Source organism: Hippopotamus amphibius, chromosome 16 (assembly GCF_030028045.1).
Source record: "Hippopotamus amphibius kiboko isolate mHipAmp2 chromosome 16, mHipAmp2.hap2, whole genome shotgun sequence".
NCBI lineage: Eukaryota > Metazoa > Chordata > Mammalia > Artiodactyla > Hippopotamidae > Hippopotamus > Hippopotamus amphibius.
The window spans coordinates 18,229,938-18,255,066 of NC_080201.1; the positions used below are offsets into that span (position 1 = coordinate 18,229,938).

Genomic DNA, 25,129 nt, shown 5'->3' on the forward strand with positions numbered 1-25,129 from the left:
GCAGAGAGGGTGGGGGGGACTCGAGGGGGGGGCGTCAAGGAAGGGAGGGAATATGGGAATATGTATATAAAAACAGTTGATTGAACCTGGTGTACCCCCCAAAAAAAAAAATAATAAAAAAAAAAAGTAGCCTTGAAAAAAAAAAAAAAAAAAGATGATGTCAGATCACCCTAAATTTATAAATTCAGTGCTATCCCAATCAATATAGAGATTTTTTGTTACTTTGATAAAATGATACCAAAGTTCACCAAGACATAAACAAAGAGGTGAGAATCGCAATGAAAATTCCAGTGGGGAGAGGGGAACTGAAGAAGTACCCTCAGCTCTTTGTTAGTTCTCAAATATTCAGGATAAAGCTAAATAAGGAAGCTTGGTGCTGATGGGAGGATGAGTTGAGATGAATACACAATTAAGGGGCAAATCACTGTACTTGGTATATATGAAGCACCCTAAAAAATTAGCTAATTTTATATGATAAAAATTTGAAAAATTTGGAAAAATGAACTATTCAATAAATGATACTGGTACAGTTGGCTAGCCATTTGAGAAAAAAATTAAGTGAATCCCTACCTCACTTGATCCACCAGAATATAAATTCTAGATGAATCCAAAACTTTAAGTAATGAAACCATAAAAGAAAGAACTAAATGACAAGAAAAATGAACTATTTTTCAAATCTTGGAGTAAGGCCTTCCTCAGGGCCCCTGTTAGCCTTTACATCTAATAATACCTTAGTGCAAATTAGAAAATGACAGTCCTTCTTCAGGACTCCTTCCTTTTGTCAGAATACTTCATAATTTACTGATTTTGTTGAAATAAAACACTTTAATGCCATCTATTATATATAAATCTATGATGCCTATGATATGAGGCCCCTAGGGTAGCTAGTGTACAACTGGCCTGGCTTTTCTAAATATGATTTTAAAAAAGAGAGAGAGAGAGAGAAGCACTAGAAGGAGGAGGAGAAAAAAAGAAGCCACTGACAGAAAAGATAGATAAATCTTACTAATGCACTTTTATATTCTTTTGTAGCATTGACCTTCTCTAATATGACTGTTTTACTTTTAGAGTTTTAAAAAATTGTAAGAAAAAGAAGAAACACTGAGAGGCTCAGGAAGTATCCCAAGAAGCTAGTATACCTCCCCCTAACCAGTCCTCTGACAAAGTCGGCAGGAGTACCACACAGATACGTCCAATCCCACACTCCTCTAGCACAGCTTACATTGAACAATAAAGCAGGGATGGGTGTAAAACGCTCAATGTGGATCATGGACAGAAGGTCTGGGAGGTGGCCCTCACGGGAGCCCACAAAGAACAACCTAGAAAGACAAAAAAATGTGTCAGGAGGATCCATGTACTCAGCCAAGCAGCCACACTCCTCACTCAGACAAACTCAGGCTCAGCTCCAGAAGAAAGCAGGGGGCAGTATCTCAGGAACCTCCCATGTTCTCTACGCATGGCCAACCCAACCTACCCTCCTTAACCCACGGATGTCTCCACCATTACCCATGAATGCCCTACCCCACTCTTACCCACTGACACTCCCAGCCCCTCAGCTATGCAACCCACCATGACCCAATGGATACCTCACCCTGCCATCACCTATTGGCACCCCAAATCCATTCCACTGGGGTACGCACTCTGCCACCCCACAAATTTCTTAATTACCATAACAGCTTTTTACAGAAGGGCAGCCAGACTTCTGATTGTCTGCCCTCCATTATTTCTTCCCTGAGCTCCTGATATACGAAAGATCAGGGAGAGCCTGGGGCTCAAAGAGACAACCCAAACTTCCTGTCCGCACCTAATGAGCCCTACTGACTGGGAAACAGAGCAGCAGAGAAATGAGATGCAAGCCAGGTAGTCAGCAGCATCACGGAGCACACAGCAGCAGGCTTGGGGTGGGCTGGGGGACGGAAAGCTGCACAAGAGATGACCACATCTGGGCTGGGAAGAAGAGCTGGGGTTTTCCAGAAGGTGAGTGTTGGGTGGGGACACAGCACAGGCAACGGCAAAAGAGGCTCAGAGGCATAACACAGTGTAGCCTCTTTGAAGGTTGGTGCTGAATGCCTGTAGTCCCAGGATAAGGTGTGTGAGGAGAGTGCTGAGAAAAACCTGCTTATGGGGCCATGCGGTGGAGTCTGAACAAACACCAAGAGCCAGCTGCGGCTCTGAAGTAAGGGCCTGACTGGATTTGACACAGAGACTCTGGTAGCATCACTGAGGCCAACTAAAGCAGGGAGAGGCTAGGGTATGGGGGGATGCCCAGACATTCGTGACAAGGTCCATAAGAGAGGAGGCCTGAATGAGGGTGGACACCCGGGCAGAGGACAAATCTGGTGGTCTTCTGTGTATGCCCACATGTTTGAGCTGGGAGATGAGGGTGGACACCAAGGGAAAATTCAAGAGGCCAAAAGGCTGGGAATTTCCTGGTGGTCCAGTGGTTAGGACTCCGCACTTTCACTGCTGAGGGTCTGTGTTCAAACCCTGGTTGGAGAACTAAGATCCCATAAGCCGCATGGTGCCCCCCCCTCCAAAAAAAAAGAAGCCAAGGGACCAAGCAAGGAGGACTGATGGACCACAACATCACAACTGGAGACAAAGCACATGTGGGGTGCATGTGAAGTTTGAGATACTTATGAGCCATCCAGGTGGAGCCACAGGGGTTGATGGTATCATCTGGAAGGGTGTCATAGAGGAAGATGTTGGGGTTGGCTCATAAGGTTAATATCCATACTAAAGTAGAGAAGAAATATGATAGAGGGAATGCTGGAGAGGATGTGAAGGTGAGGCAAAGGTGTCTATTACAAAGCCGAAGACAGCTGCATGGGTAACAAAGAGAAAGTGAAGAAAGCAACCCTAGCAGAAACAGCTGTGCGTTGTCTTGACATTACTGCAGCCCACTTCATGTGCAGGTCCAGATTCCTATTCTGAGTCCCCTACCCTCACCCCCACCCTCACCCTGTCAATACCACAAGATAGCTGAGTGAAGTTAGAATGTACCTACTACCTAAGTATCTTAGGACAATTGGCAGAGCCAATTAGGATGTCTTGCGCCTCAATAAGGGTGGGGCTATGGGAAACACCATCTTTGAGTGAGCTAACTTGTAAACAGCCATGTGGTGTGCAACCTTGGCCACACCAGGCTGTGGTGACAGAAGATGACGCCATACTCTTTTTTTTTTTTTTTTTCCAGCCATACCACACGGTTTGCAGGATCTCAGTTCCCCAATCAGGGACTGCACCCGGGCCATGGCAGTGAAAACCTGGAATCCTAACCACTAGGTGTTTCCAACGCCTTGATCTCAATTACGCTGGTTGCCCCATAGAGGCCCCAAGTACATGGACTGGGGTGTCAGAATTAGTAAGAAGAATGAATAGGACAAAACTATTTCTTTCACTAATTCATTCTCCTATATGTTCATATGGCAAATATTTATTGAATGCCTATTACACTCCTGGCCTTGGGGACAGCAACATTTATAGGGTGAGCAGAAGAGAAATAAGGAAAGAAGACTTCCTCTTAGATATCAGAGTGTCACAGAAGCCATGGGACTAGTTTCAGAAGAAGGGCGGTAAATATCACCTGCTTCAGGGTCCAATAGGATAAGCACTAAAAGCAGGTTAAGAAAGAAGTCACTGGCACCCTTGACAAGAACATTTTTAAGGTAGTAGAAGCCTACCTATGGGTAGAAAGATGAATGACAACCATTTCCTTGAGAAGAATGTCCAATAAGGAAGAGGGGAGATGAGAAACTCTGTTTTGTGACTTCTCTAAGTAGAGATGAGAAAAGCTTGTGCAGAGCTGCCTCCAATGAACGCCCACCAAAGAGAAGGGCCAAGTGATGAAGTGAAGTGCTGAAGAGGGGACAGGCCGGAACCCTGGGACTAGGTAGCAGAATCAGCCTGAAAAGGCAGAACCGATCCTCTCTCTGCAACAGCTGGAAGGACAGTGCTCTTACAGATAAGTCTCTGTGCAGAGAAAAGAGCTGGAACCTATCTGTTGGCCTCAGTGTTTTCTGTGATGTGAGGGGCAGAGTCATCCTGTACCAGTACCCAGTATACAACAAGTGCTCAATAACCATTTATTACAAGAATGAACCCTGAGCCTGCAGCATAATCCACAGGAGCCTAGAGTCTGCTCCCTGACAGGATCGCTACTCCAAGCTACTGCCTTTCTCCCCTCTGCCTCTTACCAATCTGTCCTCACCTCACATGGAAACGTACGCTACCAGCACACAAATGTTGCACAAAGGCAAGCACATGTGTGCACACACGCATACACAACACAGAGTGCTAACCACTACACAATCACGGCCACACATGCATACACACACATACACATCCTGCATGTCCAAGAAAGGGAGAAGGGAAAGAAGGGCTCTGACAGAGTCACCTAGTGCCTCAGAGAATTAAATACTGCCGTCTGTTACCGGTGAAGCAGAAACAGTACCTTGATGAAGCAAAAATAGATGCGTTGAGGCCCCCAAAGCAGGACAGGGCAACAGCAATGGGAATGGTCCAGCTAAACATGCCAAACGTCTGGTCAGCAAATGTCTGGGGACAGAGCACAGAAGGGACACTCAGCACAGGACAGGGTTTCCACAGCCTCCTGCATCTCGCAGGACAAATGCAGTCACTGCTGAGCAGCCCACCCTCTGGCCCAGACCCACCACCTGGCCCTGCAGAGCTGGAGTGGTGGCAGAAACAGAGATCCAGCCGTTCAGTATCACGAGATGACAAGCAAAAGGGAATCCCAAGAGACTCACCACAGCCACGGCATCACTGCCAAGGACATCTGAAATGCTCAGCACTGTGTAATAGGCCACGTTGGTCAGGATGTAGATAAGCGTCACAATTGGCATAGAAATCCCAATGGCCAGGGGCAAATTTCTGTCAGGACAACAGAAATAGGACTACCTGGAACCAACCTCTCCTTGGCGGGGGTCAAAGTTACCCAGGAATTCCTGGGCCTCTGGATTTTTGAGGCTGACTCCTCTTCCCCATGTGGCCTAAGGGAAGTATGTGTCCCATGCCCCGGGCCCTTTCTACTGAGAGAGACAGACAGAGAGACAGAGAGAGACAGAGAGACCTTTCTCTGTGAGGATGACTCATGACCAACATTTGATCCTTGTCCCTGTGGGACCACTTGATCCCACTGAAGGAGGAGCACTGTCCTCTAGGGACCGGGGTCCAGGCTGGGAACCTGGCTGCTCAGAATAAGCTTCTGGCTCCCCAGGCTTCAGTGTCAGTACCAGAGTGCAAGGTCTTAACGTCTCAGCCACAGCTGGGTTGGCTGCTGCCCACTGAAGGACCTCTCCTCCAGGAAGGACCCTGGGGATCCTCCAGTGTGAACATGAGGCTGAGGAGCCAGGGGTCTGCCACCTTCACTTACTCCCATCCTAGCCCCTAATCCCTCCAAGCTGGAGAAGACGGAGTAGGAAGAAGAAGGAATAGAGACAGAGGGAGGAGGGGAGGGAAGAGGGCAAGTGTGCCCACTACCAGCAGGAGTTCCAGCCAAGTTGGGGAGAGTGGGATCCCGCCTTTACCTTTCTGGGTTTTTGATTTCTTCTGTTACAAAATTAAGGGTGTCCCAACCTGAGTAAGAGAAGAGGGCAGAGTAGAGGGCGAGAGAGAGGTCTCCCACGTCCCAGGAGGAACCCTTAAAGGCGTCCTGAAAGTGCTCAGAGTGTCCTGTGGGGGCAAAGGCAGGTGGAGGTGCAGAGAGGAGGAAGAGGAAGAAGAAGAAGGACAGGAGAGACGGAAGGTGTAAGGAGAGACGGAAGGAGGGGGAGGGGCAATAAGAGAGGAAGGGAAGATGGGAAAAAATGAGAAAGGAGGAAGGTCAAGAAAAGAAGGGAAAAGCAAGAGGGCAGGGAGAAGAAAAAAAAAAAATTTAATACCAAAACACCCACCATCACCAGCTCCCCGCACTTTAGCAGCCCACCCACTCCCTCTGAATAGTCCATTTTCCCCTAGCATAACTAGACAATCTCAGGAAAACAAAGGCATTTCTGGCTGCCTTCTGAGGTGATAACACCTCTTCTAAAGCCCTAATGAATTTCCATTTCCTGCAAGAGACCACACTGTAGGCCACAGTTCTTCCTCCTATTTTTAGAAAGAACCTTGTTTCACATAAAGGAGTCATTTTTCATTAACAATTAGATCTTCCTGTGGAACTACCTCTCTTGGCCCAGACCATTCCACAGTTTGGTCAAATGGGTTTCTCAGTCTCATGAAGAGAACTCTGTTGCTCTACTCGCAGTGGCTATGGTTGTGTGGGGCAGGAAATCATAGGCTTTGTAGGAACTGGGATCTTATCTCTCATTGGGCCCGAGGTAGGCCTGGGCCACCTCCGCCTTTGGGGAAGCAGCCTAGACATCTGTCATCCCCCTTGGAGGCCTCCAGAGACTGCAGACTTGCAAGCCAAGGGAGCAGCAGCCAGCCGTTCAGCAGACAGACCTTCTAGACACACTGTAGGTTTTTAACAAGACTCAGACTTCTAAGGAAGCCTGCTGTCACGCCCTGCAGAAAGCCTAGACCCACTCCTCAATGTGGCAAAAAGGGATGGATGTGCAACAAAAAGGAGGGAAAACAGAGACCCCGGAGCCTCAGAGGTGCCAGTCATCATGCACAGCAGTTGTTCCCTGGGGCACAGATCTTGGGGGGAGAATTACTCAGCTATCCAGTTTGACACCAAGATGTTTTGGAGACTCTAGGAACATCCAGATGGCTGACTGTACTAACTTGGCACACAGGCACAAAGGTACTGGACCAGCTGCCTAAGATTCACCCAGGGCACTTCTTAAAAACATACCTTTTTCTTTTTTTTTTTGTTCTGTTTTGTGTTTTTGGCCACACCACGTAGCTTGTGGGATCTTAGTTCCCTGACCAGGGGTCGAACCCAGGCCTCCGGCAGTGAAAGCCAGAATCCTAACCACTAGGCCACCAGGGAACTCCCCAAAACACATAGTTTTCAACTCCTAGCCAACCGGAGTTTGATCCAATAGGTCTGAGATTGGAGTCTCAGCTCCTCAGGTGATTGTAAACACAGCCAAGTTTAGAGACAGACGACCTAGAGAACTAGGTTGTCCAATGGCTGAGACATCCTTGGCCAAGGACACCTCAGGACTTCTCTAAGGGGTCAGGGGATCTTGGGAGACGTGTTGCCCTCACTGCCAACCTGCCCTGATCTGGGAATGAAGAGTCAACATGCAGGAAAGTCAGCACCAAATTCACAATATTTTAATACTTTGCTGAGAGCTGACTTTGGGAGGGAATACTAAGTAAGAGCAAGTTCAGATGAAAAGTAAAGGCTGCAAAATAACCATTCATTTCCAGACCATTCATTTCCATCTTCCTGCTACACACACACCTCCCACTCCTCTCAAGGAGGGCCAAGTCCTCCTCCCCACTGCCTGACAGTCACAGACCAAAAACAGGAGCTAGAGCAGGGCTCACTCTACCGCCACTGATTACTTTTATGATCCAATACAACCCAAGTTTCAAAAGCTTCTAGGCCCTCGGCTGGCTTCTTGCAATGCTCCCACCTCCACCAAGGGAAAGCAGCCCTGAGGGAGGGACTAACGCATGTTCACTTGGCCAAACCAGCCTGGCCCAAGAAGCCCAAGAACAGATTTCCTGTTCTGACACAATCTAGCACGTACACAGAAAGAGCTAAGCAGTAAAGCTAACAGAGTCCCCACATCCCCTCAGGGAATCCAGGGGAACTCCTGGAGTCACCCACCCTCCTTCCCACCTGGGGCCCGTCTTACCCTGGCACAGTTTAACAAGGCCCATCACAATGATGGCAATGAGTGCCAGGACCTTGGCATAAGTGAACGTGTCCTGCACACGTGTGCCCCACTTGACGTAGGCACAGTTCACAAACGTCAGCAGACCTAGGAAGAAAACCATAAAGTCAGTGGCAGGCTTGAGCTGAGAATGGTTTTTAAAGAGTGGTTATTTTGCAATGCCCAACTCTCTTTAAAAAGCGCATCATTTCTATCCTGTCTACCTAAGGCAAAGGGGCCAATGGACTGGTCAGAACCAGGAGAACATACAAATGGGGGACACCCCCCCATCTGCCCCAGCTGAGAGGAGAACATGCCATCACTGTTGACAAGTAAAGACACAAAGGCATGCATTACCACATATTCATACATTCTGACAGCCAGAACCAGTTTTGGAAATTCCCCCCAGGCCCAGGAATGGTGAACTTCATCCACTCTTCCCCACTCAGATTCCCAAAGTTTCATATCACCTGGGGCACAAGACCTCTCCATGGCCACATTAGAGAATGGGGACAAGAGAGGGCCCAACAACAAATGAGGTTGATTTAAATGCAGGTGGCAAGTCACCTAGGAATTAGAGAGACCATGTTTTGCACGTAATTATTTTTTAAAAAGCCTGTCATGTGCATGACAATTTTACATATCTCCTCTCAATTAATTCTCACAACCACAAAATAGACTTTCCTATTCCCATTTTATAGATGAGGAAACTGATGTTGAGCGAGGTTAACTAATATTCCCAAGCTTACATAGACCTCACTGATCTCCCCCACCCCCATTCTTATCCAAACCTTCCAATTCTCAGGCCCAGCAGAAGAGGGCTGCTGGCTTTACAGTCCAGCTCCTCATGTACCTCAGTGACACCTGGGTCCTATGTTAGGGGTCCCACCACTTCACCCCTGCTACATAAGGACTGCTCTGATCCATGGAGAAGACATGAGAACAGTATCCAAGGGGCTCCAAGTACTGCCCTTAGCCTCCAAAAATATAACTTTTACGAGAACCTCAAATGTTATTACAAAATTTGGGGGCTCATCCTCCAGGCCATGTCTACCTACTTCTACCCATGTTGCACTCTCTCCTTCAGCCAGACTCTCTCCTTACTGATGCCGGATATACACCTAAGAGAAATGTCCTTCCCTCCTCCTCCTGCCAGAGCCAATAGCAACTGTCACTTTCAAGGTCTAGCTCAGTCCCCACTTCCTCTGTAAAACCTTGCAGAAAGGTTTTACAGCTCTTCCCTGAGCTCTCTCTTCCTGAACCGTACAACACTCTCACTTCACAGCACAGCTTAGTACCTCATGCTATAGTCATATGGACATCTGTCTCAAGAAGGTCCCTCTTTCTCTCTCAGGCATCTGGGTGGCACTTCCCCAAGATCACAAATTCTTAGAGGGAAACAAAAGCACACTGTTTTCTTAAACTTATTGCCATGCAAAGATGGGAACTGATGAACCCTGGTTGGAATCAAGACGGTGATGACTTTCACTTAAACGCCAATCTCCTGGAGCAAGGCAATTTTCAGAAAGTTGGACATTCCTACACTCAGATGGAGAGGAGAGCCTGGGGCCAGCCTGTGGACATAAACATGAGTGGCTGAAAAGCCTCCAAGGCACTTTGAGAGCTTTCATTCAGTATTCTGGCAAGTGACACAGCTGCTTACTAGTCAGTCATATAAGGCGGGTGGGAGGGCACGGCAGGGAGTAAATAATGGCCAAGGGGGAGAGGAGAAGACCAGAGGAATACACACTGCCGGCAGGTCTTCTCAGGGACCTGCCGTGACAATCAGACGTCACTGTGTGGAGCTAAGCCTAGATCAACTAACATGAGGATTACCTAGTTAATAGCCACCAGTAATCCACAGACCTCTGTGCAATACAGTAGCATATTCTGAAGTATCTACCAGGCCCCTTCTTGGGAATTCCTTCCCCTGCCCTATCAGGGCTGATAGAGCCCAACAACAGACCCAAGCTGAGCCTGTTTGATTATCTCTCCCAAGAATATGAAGTCAGGATACCAAGAGACTGAACCTATCTAACAGCAGTGGAGTCAGGAACCACGACAAGTCAAAATCACATATGAGCCGCCCTTGTAAGAGAGGAAGAAAAGCCACAAGAAAGCGAGGAAGGAAGCAGGACTACAAAAACAAATGAAGGGAGAGCAACTTGTAAGAAGCTGTGCAGCTTGTGAGAAAAAGATTTATGAAGAAAGATGCAGAAATATACAGAAGACAGAGGCAGAGGCAAGATAGACAAGAGACAAAGACAAGGAGGTAGAGACAAAGAGAAGGAGACAAGAAGAGTGATAGAGAGAGAAAGATGGACATACACACGGAGAAAGAGGCTGTCTCACAATGTCCTGGCTGTGCTTGCTGTGCTTCTGGTTTGTAGCACCGAGATGTGGCTGCAAGATGGAGAGAGAAGCTGACATACTCCCCAGCCCACTGACAGGCACTCCCTTCTCTGGCTTCTGCTCCTTCTCCTTCCCTCCATCCTGCTACAAACTGCCCCCATGGCTTGGGCCTCTGTGCACACAGTGGGAATTCAACGAGTGAAGGCAGTACCTCATGGAACCCCCTGCAGAGCCCCTTCTCAAAGACCAGCTGGAAGGATATAGAAGAGCCTGGTCACAGCAGGGAACCTCAGGGAGGAAGACTAAAGCTCTGAGAGGGAGGAGAGTTTTCCACTGTACACCCTGTTACACACTTTGACTTATTTACCATGCACGTACACTTCTTTCTCAATAAAAGTATTTAATTTAAAACACTATGGGGGGCTTCCTAGGTGGCGCAGTGGTTGAGAATCCACCTGCCAACGCAGGGGACACGGGTTCAATCCCTGCTCCAGGAAGATCCCACATTCCACGGAGCAACCAAGCCCATGCGCCACAACTATTGAGTCTGTGCTTTAGAGTCTGTGAGCCACAACTATTGAGCCCATGTGCTACAACTACTGAAGCCCATGCACCTAGAGCCCGTGCTCCACAACAAGAGAAGCCATGGTAATGAGGAGCCCGCGCACCACAACGAAGAATAGCCCCCACTCACCGCAACTAAAAGAAAGCCCACGCACAGCAAAAAAAAAAAAAAAAAAAAAGACCCAACACAGGCAATAAAATAAATAAATAAATTTATTTATTAAAAAAAAAAAACAAAAAACACTATGGGGACTTCCCTGGTGGTGCAGTGGTTAAGAATCCACCTGCCAATGCAGGGGACATGGGTTGGAGCCCTGGTCCGGGAAGATCACACATGCTGTGGAGCAACTAAGCCTGTGAGCCACAACTACTGAGCCTGTGCTCTAGAGCCCGCACGCCACAACTACTGAAGCCCGCGTGCCCAGAGCCCATGCTCAGCAACAAGTGAAGCCACCACAATGAGAAGCCCGCACACCACGACAAAGAGTAGCTCCCGCTCACTGCAGCTAGAGAGAGCCCTCGTGCAGTAACAAAGACCCAACACAGCCAATAAATAAAAAAATAAATAATAAATTTAAAAATAAAAATAAATAAAACGCTATGTAGCCAGGGAGCAGGGCCTGGAGTAGAGTAAGGTGAGTAAGGAGCCTAGGGCACAACATTTAAGGAGGCACTCACTCTCAGGGGACAACCTGGCAAACCTGAGAGTGAACGCACCCTTAAATGCTGTCCCCAGTAGCCTTGCTTACTTCACCGGACTCTCAGCCCTGCCAGAGAACAGAGAGCTCTGAGGACAGTCTACCAAGCAGAAGCCAAACTCCCTCGAATGTGTTCCTGATTCTAATTGAGAAACAAAATTTCACCATCCAATCCCCACCCCTTCCTGCCTCCCAGAATTCCCATTCCCAACTAGCACCAAGGACTCTATCAGAGCTCAAATACAAGGCAACGGGGCTGAGCCTGGAGGCCAGGTGCTCAGGTCCAACTACCACAATCAAAACACCCAAGCCTTTCCTCTTCCCCTGATCTCATTTCCTTGCTGAAAGCCTGCACCAATGAGTGTGGGACCCATGTGAGGGTCTTCCAGGCGCTCTAGGGGGTTGTTGCTGAGAAATACTCAAATAGCAAGATCCAGACCCAACCCCTAAGCAGAAACAAATCCCCTAAGTCTCTCTGTGGCAAAGATGGCTACATATCATCTATCATCTGCTCTTCCATCTTTCCTTAGTAATATAGAAATTTTAGCTGGAGTCTGGCTGCCCAAAATAAAGATGACATTTCCCAGCCTCTTTTGCAGGCAGGTAAGTAATCCAGGGATATGAGCAAAGTTTCACATAAATGAGACCTTATAGGAGTATCTTCGAAGGGTGATACTTTGTCCTTCCTGTCAGCTACAACACAGACATGACCAGAGCTTGAGTAGCCATCCTGGACCACCAGCCAGAAGCCACACGTTGAGGATGGCTGGGCAGTAAAACAGAAGGATGGAACCTGGCTCCCTGAAGAATTATGAAGTCATCCTACCAGTCTACTTTTAATATCTGAGAGAAATAAATTTCAACATACTTGAGCCATGCTCCTTTTGGTTTTCAGTTGTTCGAAACCCAAACTAATCCTGAATAATACATGTGTCCTCAGACAAAACTGCGCCTCTTATACTCTTTCTGGCGGGGACATGGCCTGGCATCTGAAGCCGTAGTTCCAGTTACGCTGATTGTCACAGCTCCCTTCTCCTACAAGCACTGGGAAGAGAGGGAACCTTCCAAGTCCTCCCACAGACAGACGGGGTATTACTAAGGGGCATTCAAGGACAGAAGAGTGCAATCCTTAACAACAACGACTAAGTGGGAAAAGAAAAAGGGGGGAGAAACATCTACAAGTCTCTTAGGAGAGAAATATTCTACAACAGCCCAGGAGAAGCAAACCCTTCCAAATGGAGGTCCCGGAATCAGAAGCTACCTCTTGGCATGTGTATGAATATGTAATGTACATGCCCTTTTTAAAAGCCTCCTTGTTTTTGCTGTATAACACAGGGAGATCAACTCGATGATGGGTGATGCCTTAGAGGGCCAGAACGGGGAGGGTGGGGGGGGAGTCGCGGGAGGGAGGGGATATGGGGGTATGTGTATAAATATAGCTGATTCACTTTGGTGTACCCCATAAGCTGGTACAAGAGTGTAAAGCAATTATATTCCAATAAAGAGCTTAAAAAAAAAGCCTCCTTGTTTTTAATTACACAAGTATACACATTTAGTGTCATTATCAAAACATTCAAACTATATATATGGTTAGAGTCCAGGGTCTTTGAGCAACTGTGGTCAAGACCAGTCCTCCTCAGGCCTGTAACTGTCAGAATGTAAAAGCTGTCTATCCATAGCAACAACTGACCAAAACAGGGGAGAACATCCTTCCTGCTCAGAACCCTGCCCAGGCATGAGGCCAAGACGGCAAGAGGCAATAGGAAGCCATTCGGGCATCACGCGGTGTCTCCTCATCTCCGTCTTACCCTTGGCAGTCTCCCTTTCCTTCTTCCTTCCCCCCTCCTCCTCCGCCTTCCCTGTCAGCCTTACCAAACAAACCCACAGGGACAATGGAGTCTCAGCTGTGAGCTGACCTCCACTGATGCCACTGTGTCAGTGCTGAACTGACTTCCATGTCAGTTCATGGCAAATACTCTCCAATGATATATTTGAGGTTACATAACAGACAGGATCCCACAAAGATAAATGCACCAAGAGCTAAGCCAGAAACGCACACTTCTGCAGGCAAATCAAGTACTCGTACAAGGCTGGGCTCCTGGGTTCCTGAGGATACTGCTGGTCACATGGCCAGAGTGGACCTCAAGAAGTGCCATTTTCCCCTACATTCCCCTAAGTGAATAAGAGCCATTAAGCATACTGAGTTCAGCAGGCACCCACCACAGAAGAGTCCAGGATCCCAGAATACATATCAGCAGAATGACAGTTTCTCAATCTCAACACAATTGACATTTGGGGCCAGATAAGCCTGTGGCGTGGGGCTGTCCTGTGCATTACAAGATGTTCAGCAGCACCCCTGACCTGTACCCACTATATGCCAACAACACTCCCTCCCAGCAGATGTTGAGGCAGGAGGCAGACAGGCCCCAAGCTAGGCATTTACAACTGGCCTCCCATTTACATTTCATGGGGCAGGAAAAGGTGGGCTTCAGGCCAGATGATTACAATTAGTCTCCTGCTTATATTTCCTGAGACAGGAGATAGATGGGCTCCAGGTTAGCCCTTTAAAATCAACCTCTTGTTTGCTCTCTGAAATGGAAGTAAATACAGAAACAGGGTAAATAGCCGGGCTGTGTCTCCTGTGGACACCTAAAGATAACAGTCATGGCAGGAACAGAGAGGGGCTAAACCTTGTTCGAGTAAAGGATCAAGAGGTCATGTATTTCCCATCCTTGGGGCAAGGAAGACAGCACATATGTGCAGAAAGGCCCCTTGGGGGTCAAAAAGGAAGGGGGCACCACCCCATCATATGTGATGCTAAGGCCATCCCATAAGCCTCTGTGCTGAAATCTGTCTTGGAAAAAAGCTGCACACACATGTTGGGGAGGGTCCTAGGGCAGGGCAGGTACGGAGAGAGAAACCAGATAATTGGCCAAAGGTAAACAAAGACCAGGAAGAAATGCCCTATATAAATGACTTAACCACCTCTTCACTGCACTCCTCCTCATTAGGGAGGATACCCACACTGCTTCTTTCCCGGTGTGCGTCTCTGCCTTGCTCCTATCTTAACTAAATAAACTGTTTCTCTGTGTGCTCTCCCACTGTTGTTGTGCTATGTCTCTAATAATAAACTTTGTACCCACTTTTACAGTTTTTGCCTCTATGAGAAATGCATTTTTCACTGGGGGCAAGAGCCAGGGAAAAATCGCTTCTAGACTCTAGCCCTTGCTGGTCTGGTGGCTAGGATTCCTAGTTTTCATCCAGGCTACCCAGGTTCAATTCCTGGGCAGGGAATCAAGATCTCGCTTCACGCCACAGCTCACTGCTGCCTCTCTGAGATCAATATGACAACCAAAAATGTCTCCAGACTCTGCCAAATGTGTCCTGAGGGGCAAACTCACCTCCAGTTGAGACCCACCATTTTCACACATGAGTAGCTAAGACAACCTGAAACCCCCACCAAAAAAACCAAAAAACAAAAAATGGAGGGGCTGCTTGGGTCTATCTCCCTGCCATGGGTAACCTGGGACAGGGGTGGGGGGCTGCTGGAAGCCAGGATTTGAAATAGCAATCCCTTCAGGGCCCGAGAAAGTAATATAAATAAGCAAAGGCAAGAATGTCTGGATATAAAGCAAGAAGGAGTGGGGGACTGGAGTGAATGGGAGAATATATGCTCCATTTAAAGGGGTAACCACTACTCAAATGCAGCTGATTGTGTCAGGCTGGAATAGGGGTCCAAGTGTGCCAGAACTTTTGATATTTCAAGAGAAAGGGCAAGTCCTGATTTTTAAATGTTGGCAAGTAATTCAAAATTATTTAGAACACTGTGCAAGCCCAATATATCTGTGGACCAAATCTGGCCCATGGGCCACCGGCTTGAAGCTCTGCCCTAGAGTTAGTTGTATGGAGACTGCCTAGGCCCTTTCTTCTAGGATGGAACTTTGTCTAGCTTGGCATGGATATAACTTCTTTAGGCAGTCTCCCAACTAACAACCTAGACCCCTCACGTCTTAGTTTTAACACTAACTTAATTCTCCTACCCAAGCTTCACCCCGGATTCAGTGCAGATTTTTGTTTTTCCCCCTAATTGTGACATAATTGGTTTCTTCCAATTTATGTCTCTTGAGACCAGGCTGCTCTTAGTTCCACCCCTGTCCAAGGAGGCTCCCTCCAGAACACCCCAGCTTAGCTGGATGATACATCAGCCGGATTCTACACCCTAATTTCCAAGAAGAGAAGTAAACTGAGCCCTAAAACTGTTAGGACGGGACAAGATTTTAATGACTTGGCACGACCTCTGACAAGTTCCTGCCCTCAGGCCTGCTTCATGGAAAAGCCTTAGCTTCTGCAAAGAAGGTTTTTAGGAATTCAAATACTGAGTAATCTAAGTAAAAGTACATTTGAATGAGAGAAGTTATATGATACCATAACTTTGCATCTTTTGATTGGAGGAGAGACCTCACCTCTTAGAAATGCAAAGTAGGGTCTATGTATTACCTTTTTATAAAAAAGACATATATATATAAATACATATATATTTTATATATATATAAAACTAAAAAATGTTTCTTTTGAAGAACATTTCACGAAAAGGGGGGAATCCATGCTATACTGTTTAAAAAGTAGAATATAAAGTTATATGGAAAATATGATTCCAATTCTATAACAGAAAAAAATGAAGATGTGACTGAACTATTGAAAGTACTCATGTCTTAGGACTTCCCTGGCAGTTCAGCGGTTAAGACTCTGCGCTCCTAATGCGTTCAGTTGCCACACAGCATAGTCAAAAATAAATAAATAAACAAACAAATAAACAAACAAACAAATAAATAAATAAAAATTTTTAAAAAGTACTCACGTCTTGGTGGTAGATTATAGGTGATTTGAGGCTAATTTAATTTTCCCCTTAACAAATGTGTTTTATAATCGATAATTACTCCCTTTTTTAGAGAGCTCAGTCAGGCTAGAGTACCCCTGCGAAAGCCTATCAGATGTACATCTGAGTACCCTACTTTCCTCCCAGGGATATCTGTGGAAGAGTTCCCTTTAACATTTGTCTTTAATAAATTCTTTAAAGTCAGGAGGCACAGCATATTGTACAATCCTTTATGGCTAACTCCAAGGTACTGTCAGTCTATTTTTAACACTGTGGATAAACTACACATACTGCCAAAGCTTTTGCAAGCAAAGATATGAAAAGAACAGAGTATAATTAAGTGCCTCTGGCAGCACAGTGCTAAGGAACACAGGGAATTCTAGGCCACTTCTCAGCTAAAACACCAGCTTTACTAGACTAAGTTCACAATAATCTCTCCCTTCCAGTGATTTCATACAGAATTCCTCCTTACCACCGCATAAGAAAATAAGAAAAAAAGGAAAATAAAGAGAGATCCACTGGGATCTCTCAGAAACCCAAATACAGGGTAGAAGCCACCTTCCTCACTAGCAGCAAGCAGAGCTTGTTTACAAAGTCAGCATAAAGAAATCTGAAACACCAACAGGAAAAAGCCATTTTGGTGTGGTGCCTGTTGCTTAGATCGGCCTGCAGAGAGTGGCAGTGGCAGGAAGGTGTGGTCCTACTGTGAGCCTGCAGAATATAAAGCCTTGGGACCCCCACAGTCTAAAGAAGCCCATTTCCTCACTGATGATTTTAAACTGGTTCAAGATTGAAAACTGGGAAGCAAAATAACTTTTTTTTTTTTTTGGAGCAGCAGAATAAAGGTCTCAGCACTGAGGGTTTTTTCCTGGGTTAAGTTACAACTAGCAATGTTGACACTGATCAAAACACCTGACAAGACAAATATAAGATGTGCACTAACCTGTCACACAGCCTGGGAACAGAACTCAGGGACAGCCAAGAGTAGAAGGAAAGTGAGGCACTGAAAGCCACAAACAGATTCAAACGTCCCCCATCATTTACCCTTACTTATCTCAGGAACAAAGGACTTTGGTGATACTGCTTCTTCAAAAAGGTAGGATGCCTCTCTTCCCCACACAAAAAAGCAAAATATGCTGTTCAAATATGTTACCATTAGCATTATAAAAATAACCCCCACCCCCACGCATACTCCTCCACTAAGCCCTCAGACTTACACATGCAGGCTGCAGCGAGGAGACGGCAGGCCAGGTACGGGGGCTCACAGGTGGGAAAGGAGGGCTGGATGATGTAGTTGGCGAAAGTGATAGCGATGATGGCCTGACTGGTGGGCTCAACAATTAGCAGGGAGGCCCATAGGCGGATAAAGGCAATGAAGCCCCCAAAAGCCTCTAGAATATAAGCGTAGCTAGCCCCGGACTTGGTGATGGTGGTCCCCAGCTCTGCATAGCAAAGGGCACCCACGACGGAGAAAAGCCCACCAATGGCCCATATGATCAGCGACAACCCGTAGGAGGCAGTGTAGACCAGCACGCCCTTGGGTGAGACAAAGATTCCTGAGCCGATCATGTTGCCCACCACCAGGCTGACCCCATTCAGCAGAGAGATCTCCTTCTTCAGCTGCATAGTTTCTGTGGACCGCTGAGGTAGCATGCGGACATCTTCTTCCTCTCTCGGCTGGCCAGCCTCAGGAATGAGATGGTATGTGGGTATGGGGCTCTCCAGCTCCCTGGCTTCCATGGCAAACGGTTCCTTCACACCTGGGTTTACTATGGCCTAGCAAAGAATATAAGTATGTCATTCTAGGGTAGGGGCTGATCAGGCTCTAGTTTAGACCTGCAAGGCAGGCAGATTTCCCTGCCCACCTCTTGCGTAGGGACAGCATGACTCATACACAGACCTAAATACAATGAGCCTGTCTCAGTTCCCACCACAGGATACAGAGAAATGGAGGCAGGCTGACCTCCACTGCTCCCAGAAAAGGCACAAGGAGGGCTCAGGCACGATAGGCGAGTGACTTTCAACAAGAGGTAACTGGCTTGATGCCCAGGGTAGGCTGGCATTAGGTTTATCCATAGTATGGATTCTCCCTGAGGTGTAGGTTTTGCTCTGTTCTTACCAACTTAAAACCTGCAAACTTGACCTGCAGAGAAGACCAGAGTCCCAGCACTAGCTTCCCGGCACTAGCCAGCCTGATGGGCCACTCAGGTTCCACACCCACTCACCTCCACCCAAACATAAACAGGGACTTCTGCAGTGTCCAGCCACATGTGGAGAGGTCTGTAGCTACTCTCAGGGCAGCAAAGAACATGAACAGGTGGTAGCAAGGGTTAGGAAGATGCTAAGACAATGGCATATCACTACTGCAGAGAGTGGACCAAGGAGAGAACATCCATGAAAATACACACCCACATGTCGCTGTGTCCATAACACCCACCTTACTTCCCATGTTGCTGCTTTCCCATTCAACACCTTTCTTTTACCGAAGTGCCTAAAAGAGAGAGATTAACGTAAGACCAGAATGAGAAAGAACATCCAGAGGGCACCTTAATGTGGCTTATTTGATTTCCTCCTCAGCATGCCTCTCACTACCACCTGGGGCTACAAAGATATTCCCCCAAAACAGGACCCAGGAATCCTGACACCCAAACAAAGCTATAAGGCTGCTCTTATCCACAGATCTGGCATTGGAAGGCATCCTGTATGGAGATGGTGGGCACACACACACACATGCACGCACACGCACACTACTACTTTCGGATTATCGCTGGGCCAGTCCCGAAACCTCAAGGATCCCCCACCAACCTACCTGTGAAGAACCCAGAACCTGTCACAGGAAGACAAGCACCTTCTTGACCCTGCACTCAGCAGGGCCTTCTCCTCCCTCAATTCCTGTGCCCTAAGAATTGGGAATTCAGATCCCTAACTCCTACCTCATCTTCTGGACAAAGGAATCTGGTAAGCCACTTGATTCCCTCCCAGGAAGTCAGTCCTTTAAGGTCACAGACATAAGTTCCAGGAATAAGAATGGGATCAGTACGTTATCTTCCCAGAAGCTTTTCATCTAGTCAACAACCATGGATATGCTGGAATCCTGCCTCGTGGAGCTCAGAGCAAGTGAACCACAGCCACTCAAGAGTGAGGAGTTCTCAGGGAAAACTCCAATCTCCACAGGCTGCACTCAAAACTCCTGTCTTACCTGTCCCAGTCCCCCTCCAGAGTCTAGACCTGAACCCAAGTGAAAAAACTCCTCTGGGACCATTAATAAGCCTTCCCCCCACTCCCAGAGGAATTGAGCCATTCTACTTCTGCTTATTATGAGGCCTGGCTTTAAGGCAGCACCACTTTTCCTTTTATTCCTGGCACCAAGCCATGCAGGTGACTCTGTGCAGGCATGTGTGAAATATTTGTTTTCATGTGTCTGTCAGGTGTGCCCAGACATGCATGAAAACAAAACTGAGGAGCCTATGTCTCACATAAGAGTCAGGCACAGGCTCTTTATTCATCAGTGAGGGCTTCCACGTGCATGCTCTATGCATGTTAATAAACTTGACTGTTCTTCTCTTGTTAACCTGTCTTTTGCCAGTCTAATTTACAACGCCCCAGCCAAGGAACCTAAAATGGGTAGAGGGAAAGGGTTTTGTTTCCGCCCTCCCTTACATTCCTTTAAAAAAAAAAAAAAGTCAGCGCACAGAGGCTTAGGTTGCCCTTTACCACTCAACTCAACATGGAGGTAAGCAGAGACACCTGGCATCAGGGGTCACTCCAGCTCCCCGTGTTCATCAGACCCTAGCTGGTGGGGAGGGCGAAGGGGCTACCAGGTATTCTATTTGGACTTCTGATACCAGACGTGTACGTTTTCTATCAAACAATTGGCAACACCCAGCAGATCTTGTGTCTGCTACAGTTTAATCAATCCCAATACCATCTACCTGGAGATAGCAACAGATTCCCCAGGTTAAGGGCTCAATCCTACAAAACAGCCCTCCCTAACCCAACTTAAGATGCCAAATCGCAAGTCCAGATTATTCCTGTGCTTCTTACCAACAGGCTATGAATTGGAGGTTCCCACTGCCCCCTCATTGGGTTCAATTAATTTGCTAGAGCTGCCCACAATTAATTTGCTAGAACTCAGGAAAACAGTTTACTTACTATACTACCATTTTATTATAAAGCCTATAACTCAGGAATAGCCAGATGGAAGAGATGCAGAGGGCAAGGTATGGAGAAGAGGCACGGGAAGCTCTCCAAAACCTATCCTTTTGGGTTCTTTATGGAGGCTTCATTACAAAGGCATAACTCATCAAATCACTGATCACTGATGACGGATTCAACCTCCAGATCCTCTCTCCTCTCAGAAGGTCGGACCTGGACTAAAACTTCCAACCCTCTAATCACAGGGTTGGTTCCCCCGAGAAGCAACCCCCATCCTTAGAGGACCTAGATGCTTTCCCCAAATCACCTCATGAACATAAACTCAGGTGTGTTGAAAGAGGCTGGTTATATAAATAACAAAAGACATCCATTTAACCTTTATTGATCTGGAGCTATTTGAGGAACTGGAAAGAAAACTAATGTTATAACAAAAGATGCCTCTATGGCTCTTATTAGAAAATTACAGGAGCTGTGTGACAGGAACAGTGGACAAAGACCAAATAAACATTTAATCACAATATCACAGGGAGGGAAAAAGAGAGGTAAGCTCACTTCACTGAAAAATTAAAAAACAGTATGAGGGGACTTCCCTGGTGGCACAGTGGTTGAGAATCCAACCTGCCGATGCAGGGGACACACGTTCGATCCCTGGTCCGGGAAGATCCCACATGCCATGGAGCAACTAAGCCCTCATGCCATAACTACTGAGCCTGTGCTCTAGAGCCCATGAGCCACAACTACTGAAGTCTGTGCACCTAGAGCCTGTGCTCCGCAACAAGAGAAGCCACCGCACTGAGAAACCCACACACCACAACGAAGAGTAGCCCCTGCTCACCACAACTAGCCTACGCGCAGCAACGAAGACCCAACACAGGCAAAAATAAATAAATAGAATGACAAATTAAAAATAGCATGAAATGTAAATGCCTTGACTTCTTTCACTTAGGATGTAGAAAGCTGGGAAAAGCATCATTCCCACTCCAATGACAAGAAAAAGTCAGATAATGTACAGAACTATAACTTTTCTTGAAATCATTAGAGAGCTGAGGTTACAGGCCAACCAACCAGGCTGAAATTAAGGAAAAACAGGTACCTCCCGGAGAGATGCAAGCTCTGGCTTACCGTGGCAGAAGGAGAACAATGGAACCACCATACAGGCAGGAAAGAGGAATTCAGGTACAATTTTTAATAAATTACTAAAGGTCAAGTTTGGGTTAGCAAGAGCCATAGACACTCCAAGAGTTTTCTCCAGTGAGACCTCAGTGGGTACTCACAAGAAATACTAGGCCAGAGAAAGCCTCTCAGGAGTGCTGGCCTGAAGAAGGAAAGTAGTCACTGCTCTGGGAAAAATACAAAGGTCCACCTGCTCCCTTCTCTAAAAATCTTAAACCCCTGCAGAATGGGGAAACTCTGTCACTCCCAAGGCAGCTAGGACAGGGTGAAAGAAAAATAAAACAACCCTCTCTGCCTGGGAGAAGAGCAGGAAATTCTGGTCTAGACCATTAGACGTGGCAGGTTCACTCAAAAAGATCCACCACCCCCCAAACCCAGTGAAATCGGGCGTGCCTAAGGCTGAGGCCGAACCAAGACAACAGAGAACCCCTCGACTTCCCACCACCAGGTTAGCAAGCACACAGCAAAAAGGCTGAGGCACAGGTGCACAAAGAAGACCTAAAGCTGAGGGTGGAGCATAGACACTGAGAAAAATCCACCCTCTGGCCAAGGAAACAACAGAGGAACTTGAAGCCACTGGTGCAACTATGGTAACCATAGCAACAACAAAACCCAAATCCAACTCACCTCCTGACTCAAACTTCCACATTAACCATCTAGCAAGACGTTGTACCCATTTCCCAGAATAAAGGCTATGTACCTCAGTCTCTACTTTTCCACATACTACATCTGGCAATCAATGACAGATCACAAGCAATATAAAAAAAGCAAGAAAAACAACCCACTATCAAGAGGCAAATTAATCAATAGGACAAGAGATGATCCAGATACTGGAACTATCAGACAGGGAAATTAAAATAACTATGATTAATACAGTAAAGGCTCTAATGGAAAATTTGGTCAGCATGCAGGAACAGATGTGGAATTTCAGCAGAGAAATGAAAATCATTGAGTCAAAATGTGAAAAAAAAAAATAGAACAGAGCATCTGAGTTGTAAGACAATATCAAATGGTCTGAGGTAAGTATTAAAAAATATACTTTTTAGCTTATTTTAAATGCCTTAGAATATAACGAACTGCCTAAAGCAAAAACAGTAGCAATGCAGTGTCAATTTATTGCATATATAAAAGTAAAATGTATGACAATGATAGCACAAAGATAGGAAAGAAGAACTGGGAGTTATACTATTGTAAGCTTTTTATATAATATTATATGCAAAAATTGACATAATATTAAAGGTAGACTGTGATTAATTAAAGATGTACATTGTGAGACTAGGGCAACCACTAAAAAATTAAAAGAGGTATAAATAATAAGCCAACAGTGGAAATAAAACAGATCATAAAAAATACTCAATCCAAAAGTAGGCAGAAAAAAGAAGAAAAAAGAAGCAAATAACATATGAAACAAATAGAAAACAGAAAACGACTAGCAAGGTGGCAGATTTTAATCCAACCATATAAATAATAACATGAAATGTAGATGATCTAAACACACCAATTACAAGACAGACATTGTTGGGTTAGATAAAAATGCAAAACACAACATGCAGTCTATAGGAAACCCACTTGGAATATAAAGACATAAATACATTACAGGTAAAAAGATGGCGAAAAAACATGTAAACACTAATCAAAACCAAGGGGGAGTAACTATATTAACATCAGACAAGAGACTTCAGAATAAGAAGTACTCTGAAGGGATAAAAGGGGACATTATATAATGATAAAGAGGTAAATTCACCAAGAAGAATTTCTAAACGTGTATTTCCTCCAACAGCATAGTTTCAAAATACATGAAGCAAAAACTGATAGATCTGAAAAGAAAAATAGACAAATCCACAATTATAGATGGAAACTTCAATACATCTCTCTCAGTCATCAATAGAACAAGTAAACATAACATCAGCAAGGATCTAGAACACCTAAAAATGGAATGTTCCAACAGTTCTTGTTTAAAATTATGTGAATTCTGAGGGGAAAAAAAAAAAAAAAGACACCTGCAATAGAGAGTAACTCCATGCAGGAGATGGGGGCAAATCAGGAGTGGGAGACAGCCTTCCAACACAGAAAAACTGCTTTAGCTCCTCAAGTTTCACAACAGAATACCAATCTTACTATTTGCTGAGTTGGCTGGTATCAGAGCACAGTTAGAAACCCTTCCTCAGGTGCTACCCAAGATCTTTAGGGTCAATTCCAACTTTCTCAGCAGGGCCTTATCACCAGACCCTCTGCTGCATACAGTCCCTCCCATGATCCAGTCACACTAAATTACTTGCAGTTTCCAGAACCTGGAATAGTCCCAGGTTTCCAGAGCCCATCAGAAAAACACATCTTTCCTTATACTGAGTCCTTTGCCTCTAACACCCTTCTTCTCTTACCTTTCTCCTCAACATCCTGGCTAACATCTTTCCCAACACATATCCCTGTGTCCCTGCGTGTGTGTGTCTCAGTCTCCCTATCGCGAAAACACACAGTCTCTTGGGAATTCCCTGGTGGTCCAGTGGCTAGGATCACGCTTCCACTGCAGGGGGCCGAGGTTCGATCCCTGGTTGGGGAACTAAGATCTTGCAAGCCTCTCCTCATGGGAAAAACAAAAAACAAACAAAACGCAGTCTCTAAAATCATTGTTGAAGACAATTTTCATCAAACAATTCCACGAAGCCTTAAGTTTGTCTTGAGAAACTAGTATTAAACCCCACTTGTAAGGACATGACACAGCTTTCTAACAGGTTTTCATCATATTTTCCAAGTTCCTGTGCAGCAGAAAATAAAGGAATTCACAGACCACTAAAATTTCCTCATGAAAATTTAACTGTGAAACTATCACACACAATTTTCAGAGAAAAAAACAGGCTCTTTCAAAGTCCAATTATAAAGAATATTTTACAAGCTGTATTTTAAGACTTTTATAATTGATGACTATGCAAAAAACAAAACAAAACAAAACAAAACAAAAAAACACTGTTGAGAAAAATACCAAAATCTTAAACGTGGTGAAAACACATGAGACTTTTTTCTTTTTTACACTTTGAGTTTTACAAAATTTCTACAATGAAAAAGCATTACTTTTTTATACTTAAATTATATATGTATTTATCATTTATTTATATTTATTTTTTGTACTTCTATCAAATAACAAAAATTATGTGACACTTTACATTTGTCTTTTCACCTAGGACACCAGGAAACTCAAGATCAAATTCAGCTCTAATCACAGTGAATAGATACCCTCACTTTTTAACAGTACTTCGTATCTAGTCTTTTCCACGGCTTTGATTTCCTATTTTTACTTCCTCATTGCAAGTATCTTTAATTATAAACCACTGCAGTTACTCTTTAGAAAGAGACATAATAAATATATAATTTATTTATATAATAAATTATAGTTACATAATTGTTAATTATGTGTGAGCCATTCTCTTTACTAGTATTGCACTCATATTGTACTCAAATAACTAAAACTCTTTACAATTCGTAAAGACCCAAGAAAGTTAACGAAGAACAGAGCAATAATA

General features: G+C 45.5%; 1 protein-coding gene across 4 annotated transcripts in view; it reads right to left on the bottom strand.

Moving 5' to 3' along the window:
• SLC7A6 (solute carrier family 7 member 6) overlaps nucleotides 1–25,129 on the bottom strand; it is a 32,943-nt gene that overhangs the window by 5,351 nt on the left and 2,463 nt on the right. For all 4 annotated transcript variants that reach the window (XM_057711083.1, XM_057711084.1, XM_057711085.1 and 1 more), the window contains 7 exons: nucleotides 18,721–18,774; nucleotides 17,501–18,059; nucleotides 7,776–7,901; nucleotides 5,550–5,694; nucleotides 4,770–4,893; nucleotides 4,454–4,557; nucleotides 1,223–1,319 (listed from right to left, as the gene is read on the bottom strand). In XM_057711083.1, the coding sequence (XP_057567066.1) occupies nucleotides 1,223–1,319; nucleotides 4,454–4,557; nucleotides 4,770–4,893; nucleotides 5,550–5,694; nucleotides 7,776–7,901; nucleotides 17,501–18,059; nucleotides 18,721–18,732 (1,167 nt within the window). In that variant the 5' untranslated portion in view covers nucleotides 18,733–18,774. The remainder of the gene's footprint in view (nucleotides 1–1,222; nucleotides 1,320–4,453; nucleotides 4,558–4,769; nucleotides 4,894–5,549; nucleotides 5,695–7,775; nucleotides 7,902–17,500; nucleotides 18,060–18,720; nucleotides 18,775–25,129) is intronic.